The sequence below is a fragment of the Pieris napi genome, chromosome 7, assembly GCF_905475465.1.
Source record: "Pieris napi chromosome 7, ilPieNapi1.2, whole genome shotgun sequence".
NCBI classification, from domain to species: Eukaryota; Metazoa; Arthropoda; class Insecta; order Lepidoptera; family Pieridae; genus Pieris; species Pieris napi.
Window position 1 is genome coordinate 10,186,595 of NC_062240.1, and position 19,857 is coordinate 10,206,451.

The window sequence follows — 19,857 nt, forward strand, 5'->3', positions numbered from 1 at the left end:
CACAGAATTTCATTAAAAGGTTAGTATGATTTATTGTCTTGCAATTACTCATTATTATTTCTATTATATATTTTTTCCGAATAGTTAACAGGTGCTTTGTGTTATTTGATAGAACATTTCGTTTCTTTCGCAGGATTTGATTATTCCGAATAAATTTGTGTTTTATAATAAATATAGTTTTAGTTTTCCATGCAATGCTAGTCATTTTAAGTATCAATAGTAAAAGACTAAATACGTATAGTATTTAATTTCATAGAAATGCAGTTACTTTCAATGTAAAAAATAATAAAATAAAATCAAGTATCAAGTATGTTTAATCCACAAAATATATTAAACTCTTAGGGATCCAATACTATTCTTTTTTTTAATTTGCCGCGCTTTTTCGTTTTCTTCTTTCATTAGCCAGACTTACCTAAAGAATTATAGCAATTTATTCATTCACTTTGTGAACAAATTTATTTTACAACTCTTTATAAATTAAACAATATATGAATATAGTTACCAACTTACCAACGGCAGCCGCTGTTTTGCTACTAGGAGTATTTATACAGTCACCAATTCCAAAGACATTGGAATATCGCTTATGCTGTAATGTATGTTTGTCCACTTCTAAATACCCTTTGGAAGCCAGCTCCGTACATTTAGTAAGGCAAGTGGGCGGGGACATAGGCGGCGTCACGTGCATGAAAGTGTATGGAAGGATTACTGTCTGAAATGGTTAATTAATTAGGTAGTAGTTTTATTTTTACAAGTATAAATATGATTTCTTTGGCTCAAAAACAATTAACTTTAATCGTTATGGCATTCTAATGATGCATGTTTAAAGTGCACTAACCCGTGAAGAACAAGGGAAGTAACTAAGTTTATGTTTGAGAGTATGATTTCCCAATCTATTCCCAAGAATATTTTTTAGAAAGAAACTGTTAGTAATTTTAAATATTCACTTAGATAATATTAAATCACGGCTACTAAGTCACGTTAGACCTAGTTCTTTACGAATATGAACTTTATAACGCTGTAATACTGTTGCATTTTGAAATACGTTGCAAATCCATTAAACTCAAAGGAAAGACTGAACTTGTTAGTGTTTGATTGTTTGTCAACATTTTAGATCATACAACAAATAACCTGTCCGCCATTTCCGATGAAGACTGCATTTCTTGGCGTTACTTCCTTTAGTTCCAACTTGTAGTTGGCAGCTATACCACGGCTTTCTGCAACCTGGGTTAAAGCTTTGGCGTATTTCGGAATACCGAAGAGAGTTTCCTTCGGAGTCGTGTATGTAATACTTGAATTTTTAATTATCTTTTTCTGCAAATATTTTTAGTAAATATGCGAACATATTTATTTTAATTTTATTAAGATATGCTCTCAAATATCACACGTCATGTTAACGAGAACAACTGAATACTTATGAAAATATGTTATAAAAAGAACACACGTATATTATACGTGTGAAACTGAAATGAGAACTTAAAAAGGAAGACAGATCCGCAGAATGCACATACAGGCATACCTCGTACTTACGGCATGTTAGGTTCTCGAAATACGCGACGTAAATCGAAACGACGTAAGTCGAGACATATTTTTTCGTATGTTTACATGTAAAACTCAAGGGTTAGGATCCACACGGATTCGAAATTTAAAAAAAAACTGCATTTATAACAAAGGATATACATTATGTTTTTTATCAAAAGTAAGTTCTTAAAATAATTATATATGCACTTATGAAATTGCTAGTTATTTTTGGTATTTGTGTGTTATTAATATATAAATTACACTTTTGGCTTAGAGAAACTATCAATTCTAGATTGTTTCGCTTATTTCTTCTTGCTATCATACAGATCTTGGTAACACTGATAGGCTGCACAAATTTTGTTATTAACGTTGAAACTTCTCTCAAAATTACGATCATTTTCTTCAAAAATTTTCATGGCATTCTCCAAATTTGCAAAGGCTACGGAAAGTTTTTTTAGTGTAAGTTCTTTTTCAGAGTTACTACTAGAAGAAGCTATTTCTTGTGACTCGATTGCTTCCTTTTGTACTTGTGCCTCCAATTCAATAAGATCTTCATCAGTCAGTTCTTGCGAATGTGAGCATAACAGATCATCAATATCATCAGCAGTAACTGCAATGTCAGGCAAACGGTTAGCCAAATGAACAATGTCAGTTGTGATCTCATCGATATTTGGTTGATCTGTAGATGAACTTTCAGATGGCTGAAAAAAAAATGGGCATAACTTTTTCCAGACTCCTTTTAAATTGTTGGGTGTCACCTCATCCCATGAAGCAGCAATATTTTTTACGCATTGCAAGATATTATAACTTTTCCAAAAATCTCTCAGCTCAATGCCATCATTTTCATTAGCCTTTACAGCCTGCGAAAAAGTTCTCCTAAGATAATAGGCCTTAAAAGACGCTATAACTCCTTGATCCATCGGCTGTAACAACGAAGTGGTGTTTGGAGGTAGGAACAAAACTTTGATTTGAGGATCGATATCGGCAATACGCACAGGATGGCCGGGAGCATTATCCAATATAAGTAAAGCTTTATAAGCCAAATTATTGTTTAAACAATACTGTTTCACTTCAGGTATAAAATGCTTAGTAAACCATTCTTCAAAAAGTATTGATGTAACCCATGCCTTTGGATTAGCCTTCCAAATAACTGGAAGAGTACTCTTGACGTAATTTTTAAGAGCTCGAGGATTTTCAGACCTATAAACCAAAAGGGGTTTCAATTTAAGATCACCTTCAACATTCGAACCCAATAACAACGTCAAACGATCTTTAGCCGCTTTAAGCCCAGGCATAGACTTTTCTTCCTGCGATATAAAAGTACGAGAAGGCATTTTTTTCCAAAATAAACCAGTTTCGTCCACGTTAAAAATTTGTTTAGGCGAATAGTATCCACTTTCGATAATTTCCTTTAACATTCCAGGAAAACTCTGAGCAGCCACATGATCGACACTAGCAGCTTCTTGCACTCGAATTTTATGTAACGAATATCTCGTTTTAAAGCGCATGTACCATCCGCGACTGACAGAAAACCATTTTGTTTCTTCACTATTATTCTCGCCACGTTTATTTTGCAGTGTGTTGATAATACTCAGCGCCTTATTTTGTATAATAGCCAAACTTAGAGGAACCCGTCGCTGAGTTTGATCTTGAATCCAAGTGTACAAGAGTTTTTCCATTTCATAAATTAAAGCATTCCTTTTTCGTATAATAGTGCTGTTTGAAGAGACGGAAGGTAGAGCTGTTAAGAGTTTTTCTTTATCTTTCAATATCGTTTGTACCGTCGTGCGTGATAAATTAAGTTCTCGTCCAATAGATGAAGTCGAACAACCGTGATCTTTGAGTTTTAAAATCTTAGACTTAACCTCCATTGTAATTGTCTTTCTTACTCTCTTCTTCACTGCACTATTAATGTCTTGTTTAGGTGGCATAGTTTTTATATGTATGTAAAAACAAAAACTGTCAAAGATGCTAAAAAAACTAATGTATTACGTCTTGATTGTCCGTTGTTCCTAAAGTAACTGAACAAAATCAGCATGTGCGGGGTAATCCGACTACGCCGACACCGTAAAACCTCTCAAGTATCCTCCTCCTCATGACTCCTTTGAATCAATAGAGTTTTCACAATAGCCAAAAGTAGTAGATATGTATTAGCCAGCGACTTTGAAACCCCCGAAGTAGGAGGTTTACAATTAGAGGTGTATTTTTTTTCACTGTTCTACGTAGAACTATGTAATCAGCCTTTGCTTGATGCATGTACATTTTTCGTTTTTTGCCTTCACCATATTTTTTTGCCGCCTTATTTATTTGCCTTCACCATATGAGCAAGTGTTAAGTGTGCATATAAAAAAAGTTTTACACTCTTGCTACTTGCCATTAGTACAGGTAGATTAATTAACATAGGATGACACTTTTAATCTAAACAGAAAGAAGTTACTTTTTTCCAATAATCATGTGCCAGATACATGATCTTCTGCGCTGCTCCAGAGCACTTCCCCACTTCTTTAGGGAAGGTGAAAATAGCATGGCCACCACCAAAACGCTGAACATTGCACCAACATTTTGTACAGAATTGGGGCGAGTAGATCGTAGAGACTTGGACTAATGGGTCTTTAAGGTAGCGGGAAAGTCCTGGGATCTATAAAACACAGATAAAGGAAACTTCAACTGAACTGACAGGAAACTGTTTGAAAGGAAATAGTACAACCCATTAAAAGATCCTTTAAACTATATTAACTGCACTGAAGACTTTTTCCTACCACACATTAGACATAACGTTTCTTACTAACAAAAACACACAAAATAACAAAAATGTAGTACGTTTTAACTGTGTAATGCGTGTTTGCTGTGGTTGTAATTGGCCCTGGCTCAAAACTGCTGAAAGGCAGACTGTTCCACAGCGCTGGCCATTTTACCACAGCAGCTAGTTTGCGCCTCAGTCACAAAAAAAAGAAAAATAATATAATAATATTACTAATACTTAGTAGGAAAGAAATTATAATAATAATATTAATAAAAGTTAGCAGTGTAAGTAATGAAGTCTTGTGTAAAAGTGTATAGTAAATAAAATAAAATAAAATATTGAATATAAAAATAGTTAATAAATACATATTTTTGGGCAGATTTCGTGAGATTTTTGTTGAGTAAGTAGATGTTTTTTTAGAACTGCGACATTAATTGATCTTCTGATAATGATGACCCAAATATAGAAGTATGAATGCTTACCTTATCATAGTCGTTCTTTAACCCAACGCCAATGACTAGCGAATCGTATCTCACTCTAAGCCCGCAATGGGTGAACACTGCATTATTGCAAGGGTCAAACTCATCTACCTGGTCTTTTAACCACATGACCTTAGATGGCAGAATGCTCTGGAGTGGTTTGTGGCTTTGCGGAAACTTCTTTATACCAGCCCCAATCAGTGTGAATAATGGTTGGTAGTAGTGGACCTGCGTTTAGCATTTAAGTTGCTAGTAAGAATTTACTGAAATACCTTGTGCAATGCATATCTACATACAAGCGAAATATTTATTTACAATTTAATTTTTTAAAGGTAAAGCTTATGTTTCCTAGAAGAGCGGTACCGTTATCTAACGGCCGTAATGTAGCGTTGATTGACGTCACCCATACGTTGTCTATAAATAACATCGGAGTAGGTTTCCTAGAGAACGTTGAGTGTCACCGAAACATCAAATTGCGGTGCTGTCATTTGCATGACGGCCGTCATAGCGGTGATAAACATTAGTTCAACGTTTTTCGCTTGTAGCGGTGACCATATTTAAGTATTACAATGAGTGGAAACGTGACTTGGACGAGCGAAAATGATTGTTTTTTTGCATTATGTGAAAAAGTAAAGACGGCCGTTAATTAACGGCACCGCTTTACTAGGAAACCTAAGCTTAAGTTTTTATAAGTCTTTCCAACGTCAAATGTTAACGCGTAATGTGCATATCTATAAAAAGTCGATTAAACAATAATATTAATTTTACAATACGCCAGACAACAAATATAATTTCCTGTTTATAAACCCCGATTTGTCTATGTAAAGACTGGATAGTTTTGATATGGAATATTTACAAATCATTTTCATAAAGTAAATGGAATATACCGCAGATGGTTCAATAACAATAATGTCTTTGTCCGACAGCTTTTTGTGTAAACGCCATATCACGCTGCACCCGCCAGCCCCAGCTCCCACCACAAGTACTTTACACCTACATTAATAAACATCAAATTTAATTAAGTTGAAATTCTACTATCTAGAGAGGACTGGCTATCTTTGGATGAAGCCTTCACCTACAGAGGAGTTCTTAAGGCCGATTTACATTATCTTAGTGTTTAGGAGAGTGCTTTAGTACAACTTGAAAGGCAAGTTCTTTAGCGTAGCGTTTACTAAAGCAAGTAGCGTTTACATGTTTCAACTAAAGTACTATCCTAAAGCACTCTCCTAAACACTAATGATAATGTAAATCGGCCTTTACAGAATGAAGAATTAATAATAGTTTAATAGTATCGGATTAAGGAAAAACTAACACAAGTAAATCTAGGAAACAATTTTTTTTTTTTAAATTAGTAATTAATACTAACAAAACGAACAATTGTATGTAAGCAAACTAACCTAATCTAACTTCTTGTTTTATAAGCTGTAAGAAATAAAAAGCTTTTTTTTTAATCTACTAATCTGATTTAAAACATATCAGATTAGATTAGTATTATTAGATGTTAAGAAGGATTTAGATTATGAAAACAGAATATTCGTTGCGAATAAAGTTAAGATTTTGGTAATACAGTCAAAACCGTTTACGACGACATCGATTAGAACAACATACCGGTTATATTGACCAAAATCAAAGGTCCCGGCTGAATTCTATTGTATTAGGTACTTAATATAAACGTCATCGGCTGTTACGACTATCGGTTTTTACGACCAAATATGAGTAGTCCCTTGATGTCGTTATAACAGATTGTGACTGTATTACCGTTGTAATTAATAATAATAATCTATAGTTACAACCCTATATGGGTTGGCCTAAGACTACATAAGTTTCTTTGATAACTTTATTGAAATGTGATCAGACTTCGTAGACGATTTTCTTACGATGTTTTCCTTCCAAGTAAGACTTAATTTTAGCCGGTATTCAAACGCACTCTCAAGGTGGGGATTACCTTGCCCAAGCCACTAGGTCAACGCTGCTATAGCTATCTTGTGCAATTTTAATTAAATGTTCGATTCAAAAACCGTAGAACACTCATTGTTGTATACAGAATAATATGAGTAATTTAATACATAATTAGCTTACCGAAGTTCATTCCTGCACGTGTAACATCGAGAAAGAAATTTTGTTGTTATTAATTGTTTATGAATTAAACTGGAATTTAGCATTTTACATTCGGGGTCATGTTGCTTTTACTGACTTATTAACCAACTAGATTTTTGTTACATATCAAAGATATATTTGTTTATACAGACCATTAAATATTAATATTTTTAATCGATCCATCTAATTTAATTAAAATCAACAAAATATAACAAACATTAGCATAAATATAAAAAAGGGGCATTTCAACCTTCGGTCTTGAGCTCAGATTCCTTTCTCCGTTTCGTTACAATTTTTCTTAATAGGCAAGTCAATCAGCCTTTTGTGCCTGACACACGCTGTCAATTTTCAAGTCTAAAGCACGTCTTTCCACACAATGTTTTACTTCGCACGTAGCGAGTGTTATTTGTGCATATAGAAGGAATTTTGGTTGTTGTAATTCTAAGAGAGCAGCCCTTAGCAATTATTATTTGAACAGAAAATGATGGCTTAGCGACATTAAATGGATACTTTATTATATTTTAGATGAGTATAATATAGTTTGTAATTAATTGAATGTTATTTTAAAAACGAATGACGAAACGGTTATTCGTTACGTAACACGTTCGATTGTGATTGGTTAATATATTATCTCGCGTTGACATGCGACATGAACGTCATATTACGCCATTTGACCAATAACAAGTGAACGCAACGTTTTGACTTGCGTCTTTTGTTTCACACTGTCATTCCAACACACCTCGTAGCTGCTCTAAGAGAATAACCCAAATGTTATCTATAATGTTAAGGTTAAGAAAAAAAGATTAACATTAAACCATTTATTAAACAATAAATAAAAATCTCAAATACATTATCAATAATATCAACGCGATACTATGCTAAGAATAAATGTGATTTAACTTAAAATAATATTAAATACAATTTATCACATAAACCAGTATTTACAAAGATATATCAGAAAATATTTGTATTAAAATAAGTGTAGAAATATATCTAATAAACGTTTGTTTGCGGCACCGCAATGCCTTTATTCCATCCTTAAGAATATTTTAGTAAGTTGTCTTAAGGCCAGTCAAAAACGTCAAACAGCAAACAATTAATTTTGACAAATTCTAGCTTTAATTAGAAATCAGGCCAATAGGTTCTTGTATAAGCGATATCAATAAAAATTAATATTTGCAAATCAATCGATTATTATTTACACCAAACACTGCGATAATTGTGTTAAGCTTAGATTGCCAAGCCTATCAATTACGTAAATGAGATATGCATGATAAAATTATTGTTAAAGTTGCGCAATTATTGGGTATTAGGTAATGAACATAATTTGAGCAGACCAAATTTTCGCACGTCATGCTAATTTAGATAAATTTATTTACGGTTCACATTTCTTTAAAATTAATATCAACCTACATTGGAGCTATGAATTTACCTGCTGAGTTTCATAATTTACAAAATACTTCATACTGCCGTTCAAGTATTAAGTAAGCACTATAGGGGGTGAGGGGAGGGGCGTTCTTTGAGTTTCTTATTTGGTAATTACGTAAACAGTAATTATGTACTTTTTTACACATAATACCCACACATTGTCTATGCTTGAAAACGAAATGCCATTTCTAAGATTCCTACAAAAAATTAATACGTTTATGTACTATGACACAAATCAAGTCCACAACGGGCATTTACTTTAAATTCTCTACTACTTTCATACAAAAATATGTGCCCCAATGTTACGATTCCTCTTCACTGCCTTGAATTAAGGTGCATTTTACAATACGTATTTTATAGCTATGTTTACTTAGCTAGAGGATTGATTATCTTCCGCACCCACTCAGGCCCATGGTAGTACCCCTTCAACATGAACTGCCAATAGAGGAATGGGAAAAGATCCCTCTTCATGTAATACGCCATCGTACTTTCCCGTGCCTGTTAAAACATATATTGCTAAATAATAATAGTCCAGATAATTGGTAGTAATGTCTTCGTGTTTATAATGTAAATCACTAACTAATAAAACAACTGCAACGGAATTATTATACACATTTTTCAGTTAATATCTCTTATAAGCAACATATTACATAACTAGTAAAAATTAAATTAGCATGCACGCTTTTAAAGAAGTTTAGTCTCATTAAATTAAAAAAAAAAACGTGTAGCACTCGGGGACTGCCGCGGTAAAGCTATTGCATAGCATTTTTTATCAACTTTAATGCAGTTATAATTATTTATTTATTTTTTATTTATGCAGTTTGTTTTTCTTTGATATTAATTCAAGTTTTTTCTTTAATATAATTTCAATCTACCACTCTACCAGACTCAGACTAAAACGCCTATATAGTCTGTCTCACTCTAACGCGTACCGGCTGCACTCAAAGCCCGCGATAAAATCTATGCAATAGCTTAAAAAATGTTTAAATTAAAAGTTTATTAAGTAGGCACAGATAAATAATGTACCAAACTATTTTCAGGCTAAGTGATATATATAAGATTTTTATAACTGTATAAAAATTCTCGACTACCCTACATATATTAAAAAGGTTTTAAAATTAAAAAAAATACGTGTGGCACTCGAGGACTGCCGCGGTAAAGCTATTGCTTAGCATTTTTTATGAACTTATGCAATATAAGTATTTATTTATTTTTTGCAGTATTTTTTTTTCTTTGATATTAATTCAATCTACCACTCTAACAGACTGAGACTAACACGCCTATCCGGCGAGACTATCACACTAAACCGGTGAGGCACAGTATGCGTTCTGTCCCGCTCTAACGCGTATTGGCCGCACCTATATTACGTCATCGTGTGTTAGGTTTATTTCGTTACGGAATTTCTTGATTCGGTAGCCGCGCTCAAAGCCCGCGATAAAATCTATGCAATAGCTTAATAACTCACCTGGTTAATGGGCATTGTCTCTCTTGGCACGCCATCGTATAAGAACTCCGCGAGTATACACTTGCCATATTCTGTGACTATAGGACATGCGCCGTACCCGTTGTATTTCTGATCGAGACTTTGTTTACCCGACATCGTACTGAGGAGGTTATGTTCTACGACGTATGATTGTTTAGCTGAAAGAGTTAAGTATAGTTAAGTACGCGTCAGTTTAATACTTGCACAATATTATGTCGGCAAAAGGGATTATTTATCAAAATAAAAAACGAAACGAAAAGGCCAAAAAAGTTAAGTAAAACAGTCTTGCGTTTGACGTAACTTAGATAACTTAAGGGCATAAATAATTACCTATAGCAGCCGCAGTCTTGCTATTAGGTGTGTTTGTGCAATCACCAATGCCGTATATATTCGAGTACTTCTTATGCTGAAGGGTAAACTTATCCACATCCAGGAAACCACTTCCATCCACAATATCGGGGCTGTTCCGGAGAAATTCAGGTGTATGCATAGGCGGTGTCACGTGCAGCATGTCGTATGGGAGTGTTATTTCCTGTAAATAGAGGTATTTCTTCAGCTTATTTTTGAAGTTTTACTTCTTTTGGCGCGTTAGGGAAAAATTATGAGAGTAAATTATTACGATGCGCGCGCACATCGTCACAAGAAACCGATACCCTGAATATCTGTTCAAACGTCGGTAAAACAGTCTGGGCCGCTAGTTACGCTTGCTCTGTTTTATCGACAAATGCTGTGTGGTCGATTGGAAGTGACCATTAAAATGGAATTCGAAGAGGGAAACGTCCATCTAAGGTGCTCGAAGAAAATCATCACGCCAAAGTATAACCTTCTAACGCGTGTACATAAGTTCACACATGTTTTTTATTTTTTTCTTGGCATTTTAATGAGACAACGGAATTTCGACTAAAGAAATTTTCTTTCCCTATTATACACATAACTAGCGACCCACTCCGGCTTTGCACGAGCGATCTGGACCGAAATCCTTAAAAGATGACACACTTAAACCTTCCCCATTCTGAACTGAGACTATTTTTGATGAATTGCTATTTTAAAAGAGTACCGAGAGTTTTTTACGCCGGCTTTTTCTCTCGGCCTACACCCTCATCATCCTACCTACATCATCAATTGCTCTGTATAATTTATAAAAATTAAAAAACTTGTATAAGGCACGAGGAATGTATCAAATAGCCACTTCTTCCTTGTCCTTCCACGTCTTTAACATTCTGTGTAACATTGATTTTTTTAGCTTATAAGCTCATCCAAAACGCAAACGGCACTTAAAATCACAGAAAAAACAAAAAAAATCCTTCCCCATTAAATTCAGTAGAATAATTACTTTATTTTCTGTTTTATTTTATGTACTCGTAAAAAACGTTAGTTTTAAAGATCAGACTCACCGTCTACAAACAAAACTTACTAATTATATTACCAAAGCAACAACCTAACCTAAACCAAAAAAAAATCAACTAAATAAAAAAAAATTGAACACATACACATAGGAGTACATAGGAGGCTGGCAGACAGAATGTATCAAATAGTACAACTCCTAGCGCGCTCTATTTTCCGGTTATAAATAAATATAGCTTAACTTCCACGGCCCTTGAGCGGAAGCTGCGGGGTGTAGGCCATTATCATTATATAACACTAGATATGGATAAAATCCGCAATAAATTTCATGCGGTAATTTTTGGCTTTATCGCGACTAGACGGGCAGATAAACGAGGCGTAGAACGTTGATATAAAATATATTATATAGACATATGCTGTCGTAATTATCAAGTTCAGCAACTTTTCTCTTGAACTCAATAATACATTTCATTTGCAGCGTTCGTAAGAATTTCGTTCGACCCTTTTTTCTCAGACTACCACGAAAGACTTTAAATTTCCCCGGTTACTTTACTCTATAGTATATAACACTCATTAATAACGTGGCATTCTATTGGTTATTTTTTTCAATACATTACAGACCCTAGTACCAACAATATTAGTATATACCTACAATAAATAAAAACCTCAAAATAGTATGACTATATACAGATTAGATTACACTATATATACACGTTTGCGCTACAACCTTCTAGGTCTGCGCCTCAGAACTCTTTATCTGTTTCGTGATTAAAAAAGGCAAGTATACTCTGAATTTAAATTCCGTAGAATTCTGAAAGCTAGAATTTTTTTTGCCGGGCACATTTTTCAATTTCAATACAAGTCTGAACATCTGAGGTACATACATTTTATTGTTAGTTAATGTACCCATTTTATTAAGTGCGGTGCTCCACATTTAAAGTGGTTTAACAGCGAATGGTAATTAGATAATATTTTTTTTACTAAACCTGGAATTAGTAGGCAGTGATACCAGCTAAAGAATAAAATAAAGTATGTAATTAAAGTTAATTCGATATATTGTTCGTGATACTGAAATATTTGTTATTTTTGTATTAGGTCACTCGAGTAAGTAAATATCTAGATTTACCTTTTATGTAGGTAAAACATAAAAAATACCTAGCATTTTTTTATTGCCCTCAAATAAGTCAAATTTGTCCCTGTTTCGGTGGAAAACTTTTTAAGTAGCAACACTAATGAAATGTCAGAATTCTACGGAATTAAATATCAGAGTATAGGTGATCAGCCTTCTGAGCCGGACACACCTTTGGGTCTAAGGCATGCCGGTTTCCTTACGATGTTTTCCATTACCGTAACAGCGAGTGGTAAATGACAGAACATAGACAGTAAGTCCATTACTGCACAGCCATTACCATGACTTCAATCGTAATCTTTTAACCTATAAAAGTTTTACGACTCCACATCGAGACATAATATTTGCCACACTTCGCATGAATGCAATGTACAATTCCTCGATGTTAACGGATTCTTAAACATGCCTGTATGATCATAAACATTCAGATAAGGGAGTGTTCAAGTATTACGTAACGAATTTTAGGGGGGGGGGGTCCTTTTGTAAAACGTTACGATGCGGGGCGGGGATTGAATTACGCGTTATTGTTAATATTATTTTCGACTTTCCAGTACTTTACACCACATATTGGTAACTTTTAGGTATAAAGAGTCACTGGGCGGTCACGAAACGTTTTACTATTGGGTACAGAAAAACATTACGGCGCGTTACATGGGGGGGAGGGGGTCAATAATCTCCAAAAATTGCGTGACGTAATACTTGAACGCTCCCTAAGTTAATTCTAATACTTATTTGTTGGTTGGTCATTCATAACACACACAGTTCTGCATTAGTTGCCGGGTTTTACGATTATTATTTCCCTTTCAAACCTAAAACTTTTGTTTTCGCTGTAGAAATGCACCCGATTGAACGTTATTATACAACATACCTAATGTGCAAAAACGTTTCTTTCCTGGTAATTTAAGATTACCATTCCAACCCCGTGCTATCTAAAAATTACGCTGTGTTCTTTAGACAAAATTAATTTAAATAAAGTGAATAACAAGACTCAGCTATGGACTCGAAGCTATCCCAACCTGTAACCCTGAGTTACCTAAGAAAGACTTTTAATAAAAAACAAGAGATGACGCGCTTCGAGTGAGCATCATAAACAAGCAGGTTCACCATTTACGTATATAGAATATATTTAGTCATACTATTTTGAGAAAGAATTTATATTTTATATTTTGAGAAGAGTTAAATTAGATTAGATTTTATTATATTAGATTAGAGTTAAATTAGATTAGGTTTTCGCATTTGATTTTTACATAAATCAAATGCGAAAACCAATACACAGACAATAAGGAAATAAAAGTTTAACTTCAAGCACTAATACTAGATGGCGATACATTATTTTCTAAATAATAAGATTATCTATATATATATAATGAAAATGGTGTTCGTTTGAGGTTCTTTCACGCTTAAACCACTGATCGTATCGACATGAAACTACCACCATTCGATGCGAAATTTTTCCTAGATGGTTTATGGCTATTAATTCCAACGTTCCTTCATTTTTTTATTTCTGTTTTATTTTTATGAAAATTTATCCCGCTAATAAAAACAAAAGAGGCTTCCTAGAACCGCAAAACGTCAACATCTGTTAAAAACTCTATTTTCGAAATATTTCAATTTTCTTAGCGGGAAGTTAAAAAGAAGAATAATAAAAATATGAAAAAAAATAAAATAATGAAACATAAAATTTATTTTAATTCGTCCAGCAAAGCGGGCGCGAAACGGCTAGTTATAATTATAAATACAACATACCTTGCTCTTATCATCAGTGATGAAAAAAACAGCTTCCTTCTTATCAGCATGGACCTCTTTGAGCACTGTCTTGTAGTTCACGTTGATTCGTTTCTTCTTGACGACTTCCATGAGGATATCAGCATATTTCTTCACACCGAAAATTACTGGGAGACAAGTGTTGTATGTAATGTTTACCCGCGAGCGAATTGCCGTCTGAAATGTTAATTTATCATTTATATCCTGATAATAATAAGGCTTTTATACTCTGGCATCGGATTATTTTTAACTTTACGAACGTCTATTTTTAGTTATTCGAACGGAGCGTTAGAACAACCCAATAATCATAACCATTTACTTTTGAATCTTTCAAACGCAAAGTTTGAATAATTGTCCGAGTTAATAATTAATTATTAAAATTGAAAATATAAAATAAAGGAATATAAACTGGACACGTATATAAGAATCACGACCAAGACGCAAATTTAGACAATTCTGATATATTTTTAATTATATAAAAAAATTGTTTCTGTAAATAATTATAAAGTAGGGCCGTCCCAAAAACAACTATAAAATATACAACTGTACAAAACAATAAGCAATTGTTACACGTTTATTAATAGATGTGCTACCACAACAGCGATAAAGTATTGTTCGTATCGTATGGAATTGTAATTCATAAATTAAAACAGTATTATGCATTCGAATTTCCTATTTAATTTTAATTATATAACCAAAGGAATTTATGTTTAAAAAATATATTACAAATTGATATTTTTAATGGTTATGAGTCATAACATACAGATACCGGCAAACATCTTGAACATTAAACAAGGGAGTGGGATAAAGTTTGCGCAGCGCGGGACACAAACGTCAACTGATTTACCAATCACGCGATCGACACGTAACTCTCCCGCAGCCGTGGAACAATTTCAGGACATTATATTTATAACATATATTTTTAGATATCTTGTATGTGTAATGTGTATGTCATTTTTCCTTGTTGATAAATAAATAGGAAATATTTTTTCAAGAAACAGTATCTTAATGTTAAATCTAATTAAACAAATCGTGTAAGGGTGGGTTAATTTTTGCAACCACAGAGTCATGCCAAGACATGTAAGGCCACTTTAGATAGTTCATTGACAATCCCATTTTCCCTCTGTGCCATATTTTTCGTCTATCGAGCAACCCACGCTTTTTCACAATAATACCAGTATTTTTTGTTCATTACCATTTTCAGCCTAAATTAGGAATTATTTACATTATTCTTAATTAATATTAATATCTGTTTTTTAGTATAGTTTTCTATATAAAGCGTGTGTTCTAGTTTTTTTAAACTATTATTTATTTTTTAGTTAATTTTTTTTTATTTTTTTTCATTTTTTTTTCGGATTATTGCATTGTCATCGATCTTTGACAGGTGCGCAAAGTTTGAATTAAATGTGTCCGTTAAAAGTGGGTCAAAATCGAGTCCGAAGGAGTCGGTTACATACATACATACAGGTGAAGCTAATATAAAGCGTATAATAATTTATTCTACCATGCAAGAATACAAATTTATAAAAATACCTTATCAAAGTACGCATCCGCCATGTATGCGATCTTTTGTGGAGCGCCCGGGCATTTTATTGGCGTATCCGGGTATGTGAACACTGCCTCACCACCTTTGAAGTTACGGATGTCATTCCAGGTTTTCTCACAATAGTCAGGAGAATATATCGTTGACACACAACTGGCTTTATCGTTCAAGGCGTCTCGGAGGCCGGGAACCTAAAAATTGTAACCACTATTAAATAATGATCTTATTATCTTTCGTTTACACGAAGAAACATTTAAATGAGAGAGTAATATATGATTCTGGTCTAAATGGGAACTATAAAAAAATTAAAAAGTATTTAGTTCGAAATATTTTATAATTTACATAAGATTTCTAAATAAATCAAATAAATACATCGGTATCTTGTAATATATTTATGTCTCTGTGTATTTGTATTACAAAGTAAACCAAAATTATTTCGGGAAACATGACGCATCATGAACTTGTTGATTAATCGAGTGAATTATCGTGACTTGAATTCTAAGAAGCCTTTTGTATTTGTGATATTCAATTGTTTAAGGTCATTTTTTAATAAAGCGGTCATTAGAAGGTAATTTTGTCTAACAATTATCTACGTATACTGATAAAAATATATACTTTATTAAAGAATATTTATAATTTTTTAAGATTATTTTTCCTTTTTCAGTAACTATAAAGAACCGATCAAATCAAATAATGAAACGAAAAAACAGGGAATTAAACAACTTATTATAATACCATTTCATTAGTTAACTTTTTCATTACAAATATTTATCTTAAAGAAAAATATTTATAGATGCTTGTGATGAATAAGATTTTTTTTACTGTAAAAGTGTAGTGAAGTTTTTTTTATTAAAATGTAGAAGCTTCATTTTTTTTATTATAACGTATTAATTAATGACATACGTACATATCTAATATACATATCAATTAATGACACGAAAATCATCTCTAGTTCTCAATTAATTGGCGAAGCTCCAAAAAGACAAATATGATTGCGTCATACGCAATGTACAAGTTAGAATTGTTCAAGGTTATATTTGCAAACGTATACATAATATATCAATTCATCACGCAAATTAACATAGAACAAAATCAGCTAGCCTAAACGGGCTATATCATATAAATTGTGAGAATGTTAAGTGAAGTTTTTTTTAAACATGTACTTCGGTCATTTTACGTTAGTAACGATATATAGTGAGTGTGAGAACAAAACAACTTAAATGCATGTTGTTCAAACATAGTTGTTTGAACACTAAAGTGCCTTGTATTTCCCCTGTTATTGCGATACGTTGGACGGTTTTGCGATATGTCCGGTGACTATAACGAAAATAACCGTAATTGCTTGTAAAGTATACATAAGTTTAGTATATTGATTACTATACTACCCAAGTCAAAAATAATGTACACTACACAAGGCGAGAAAAAAAACTAATAATTCAAAATTATATACATACTTACAAATATTGTAAAGAAAAAAAGACTTGTATTTACACCACTAAAAATCTAGAATACCACCTATAGGCTTATTTTCATATTTTCAAAATGAAAGTTGGCACAGGGTGTTAGATCATATATCCAAGTTATATATCCAATTCACATACCTTATCATAATCATACTGCAATCCGACACCGATAACTGCATACTCGTAGTTAATTTCATGACCTTCAGCTGTTCTAACGACATTGTTCTTAGCATCTATACATTGCGCGGTATCTTTGACCCAAGTTGCGTTGGATGGTAGAACACTCTTCGCACTACGCCGTGTCGCTGCCACTGAAGTCACTCCGGCCCCCACGAGAGTAAATAGTGGTTGATAGTAATGGTCCTGAAAGATCAGTCTTTAAACAACACATATTTGGTAGTTTAAACAAAACACATTTACACCAATTTGAGGAGTTCTGGGATTGTAGAGAAAATTTTAACGCAGACATGAGTGACGCTTTTCATGTTAATTAGCGTTATGCTGGGAATCGATAAGCCCCATGTCTTTGATCCACGGGTTCGGGATACAACGGGTCTTAGTATTTTTATTATTTTTTAAATAATTAAAATCACGTCATTTGCTACGTATTATGTATACTTTTGATTTGGATTTGGGAGACTATATTTCATGTTTTAAATAGGTAATAAGTGTCGGTCTTTGTAATTTTTTATTATTTCATACTATGGGTGGAAAAGATCTCTTAACGATAGCGCCATAGAAGAATAATTTCTAGTTCAATAGTGTGTGATTTACTGCCCCAATCAACCCCGTATTTGAAAAGAGAGAGCCTCTTATAATAGAGACTTTAATAATAAATGAATCTATACTTGGTTACACAATAAATGATTCATTGAAAAACTCGACTTTTTTTTTTGACATCTCCACCTCCTTTGATGCCAAGAGGCTCACAGAACTCAAAAACGGTATTGTCCCTATATATTTAAATTATTCATGAAACATACGTATATTATCGTCAATTTTACGTATTTTACATACAGGTATTATTTTTATACTGACATTGATAACTTTGATAAATGGTGATAAGTGATCAATATTACGCAATCGCCGGCTGCACGTAGTATGACTATGAGTTATTTTTTATTTATCACTATGTCAAGAGCTAGGTTTATCAAAAACAGCCCAATGGGGCTTGAGGGCTTGCCATATGTGCCTTCATTCCCAACACAAATCTTGTATAGCTGGAACCAAACCCAGGACAGCATACAGCACATACACCTAAGTTACAGAACCATGTGTATAAGTTGATTGAGTCCTAGATTACTTACCGAGACAATTCTGGGTGTTAATAATCTACCTTGTAGAATATACTCCATATTCTAGTGGTGCTCTATGTTAGTTTTTTAAACAATTTATGATTGCTTAGTAACACAATTCATGTAATATACAATGAGATAATTATCTTGCTCATAGTCTATGCACTACACATAATACAGTTGTTAATGTAAAGTCTCCAATGCTTTGTAAATGAAAATGCAACAATTTTGGCAGTTCAAAATTTTAATTTTGCTTTAATTTAGTTACCAAATACACAAATGTCAGCTTTACTAAGTTAACTAGAGTTACATAATAATAATTAACTTACAGGACTTGGCTCCAAAACAATGACAGATCCTTTTTTTAATCTCCTAGCAAACTTTGCGGCTATTGTGCAACCTCCCGATCCACCCCCAATTACTAGCACTTTACATCTATAAAAAATACATACTGATAATATCACTTAGATTAGTGTTAATAATAATATAATTTGTACTATTTAAAAGAATAAAATAGACTCTACCTAATCTAAAAGAATCAAATTAACTTCTGCTTACCAAAACTATTTACAGTTATGATTTCAAAATATAAAAGATCAGTTATTATCAAATGCACTTAGCATTAAAATACATATATAGTGCATAATAATCATGTAAAAAGTTTGTAATGCTTAACAGATTTATCTGTTAATATAAATATATGAAAATAAAACTAAAACTATAGTAAAACCATCCAAAAATAATACTTACGAATGCTTTGCGTTCTGAACTGCAGAAACAGAATAAAACCTTAATGGAGCAATTTTTGTTTGATAACTGATCCTACATAGAGAGTTCATCATGATTGCTATGTCATTTAATAGTTAAAATATTTGAAGTTGCCGGCACGACGTCAAGAATACTATAGCGGCCTGCAGAGCAACAGTTTGTAGAGCTAGTAGTGACCGGCGACTTGCTGATATCAAGACTAGTTGAGACTGTGCTGATATACTATCAGATCGAAGGCGGCTTCCATGAATATAAACGATGTCAGTTATCTATTACCCAGATTCTTGGAAGACACAACATACAAATTTTATAGACCACAAATTAAATATTATTACTTATTTGGTTTGACTTTTAAATCGCTGTGTATTATATTTAATGCAAATTAATTAATTGAAAGTAAGGTATTGAAACTTGAGAATTGACAGTTGAGTGATTATTGTTTGAAAACATAGACGGATACTGATTACTGATAGTCAACGTACTACGTAGACTTTCAATTGGTATATTGGTCAATTTCTATATTGGGCATGAAAGTTTAATTCTTAATTGAGTTACTAATTAATATTCATAATAGGTTAATGTTTTAAATGTTAAAGACATATTGATGAAACGAAACGAAATTAAATTTGAATAATGATTGATTTTTGATTTGATTGAATAAGGTTCATCAAAATTTAAAAGCTTAAAATTCAGTTTTCCGGTCTTTCAAATGGGAATCGCTAGTCAGAGCACATTGCCAGATTTGCTCTGATTGGTCTGGTCTAAAGCTGTCCAGGGGAATTTCTGTCAGCCCTCCATTCCAC

At 33.1% G+C, this 19,857-nt stretch overlaps 1 protein-coding gene across 1 annotated transcript in view; it reads right to left on the bottom strand.

Annotated features, from left to right (window-relative positions):
• LOC125051124 (sulfide:quinone oxidoreductase, mitochondrial) overlaps positions 1-19,411 on the bottom strand; it is a 21,937-nt gene extending 2,526 nt beyond the window's left edge. Inside the window, exons 1-13 of the mRNA XM_047651286.1 lie at positions 19,037-19,411; positions 18,616-18,721; positions 17,130-17,354; positions 15,519-15,719; positions 13,968-14,162; positions 10,079-10,280; positions 9,727-9,906; positions 8,754-8,763; positions 5,628-5,733; positions 4,744-4,968; positions 3,956-4,156; positions 1,129-1,311; positions 511-709 (exon numbers count right to left, since the gene is read on the bottom strand). Coding sequence (XP_047507242.1) covers positions 511-709; positions 1,129-1,311; positions 3,956-4,156; positions 4,744-4,968; positions 5,628-5,733; positions 8,754-8,763; positions 9,727-9,906; positions 10,079-10,280; positions 13,968-14,162; positions 15,519-15,719; positions 17,130-17,354; positions 18,616-18,721; positions 19,037-19,128 — 2,125 coding nt within the window. The 5' untranslated portion in view covers positions 19,129-19,411. The remainder of the gene's footprint in view (positions 1-510; positions 710-1,128; positions 1,312-3,955; positions 4,157-4,743; positions 4,969-5,627; positions 5,734-8,753; positions 8,764-9,726; positions 9,907-10,078; positions 10,281-13,967; positions 14,163-15,518; positions 15,720-17,129; positions 17,355-18,615; positions 18,722-19,036) is intronic.
• Between the last annotated feature and the right edge of the window lie 446 nt (positions 19,412-19,857).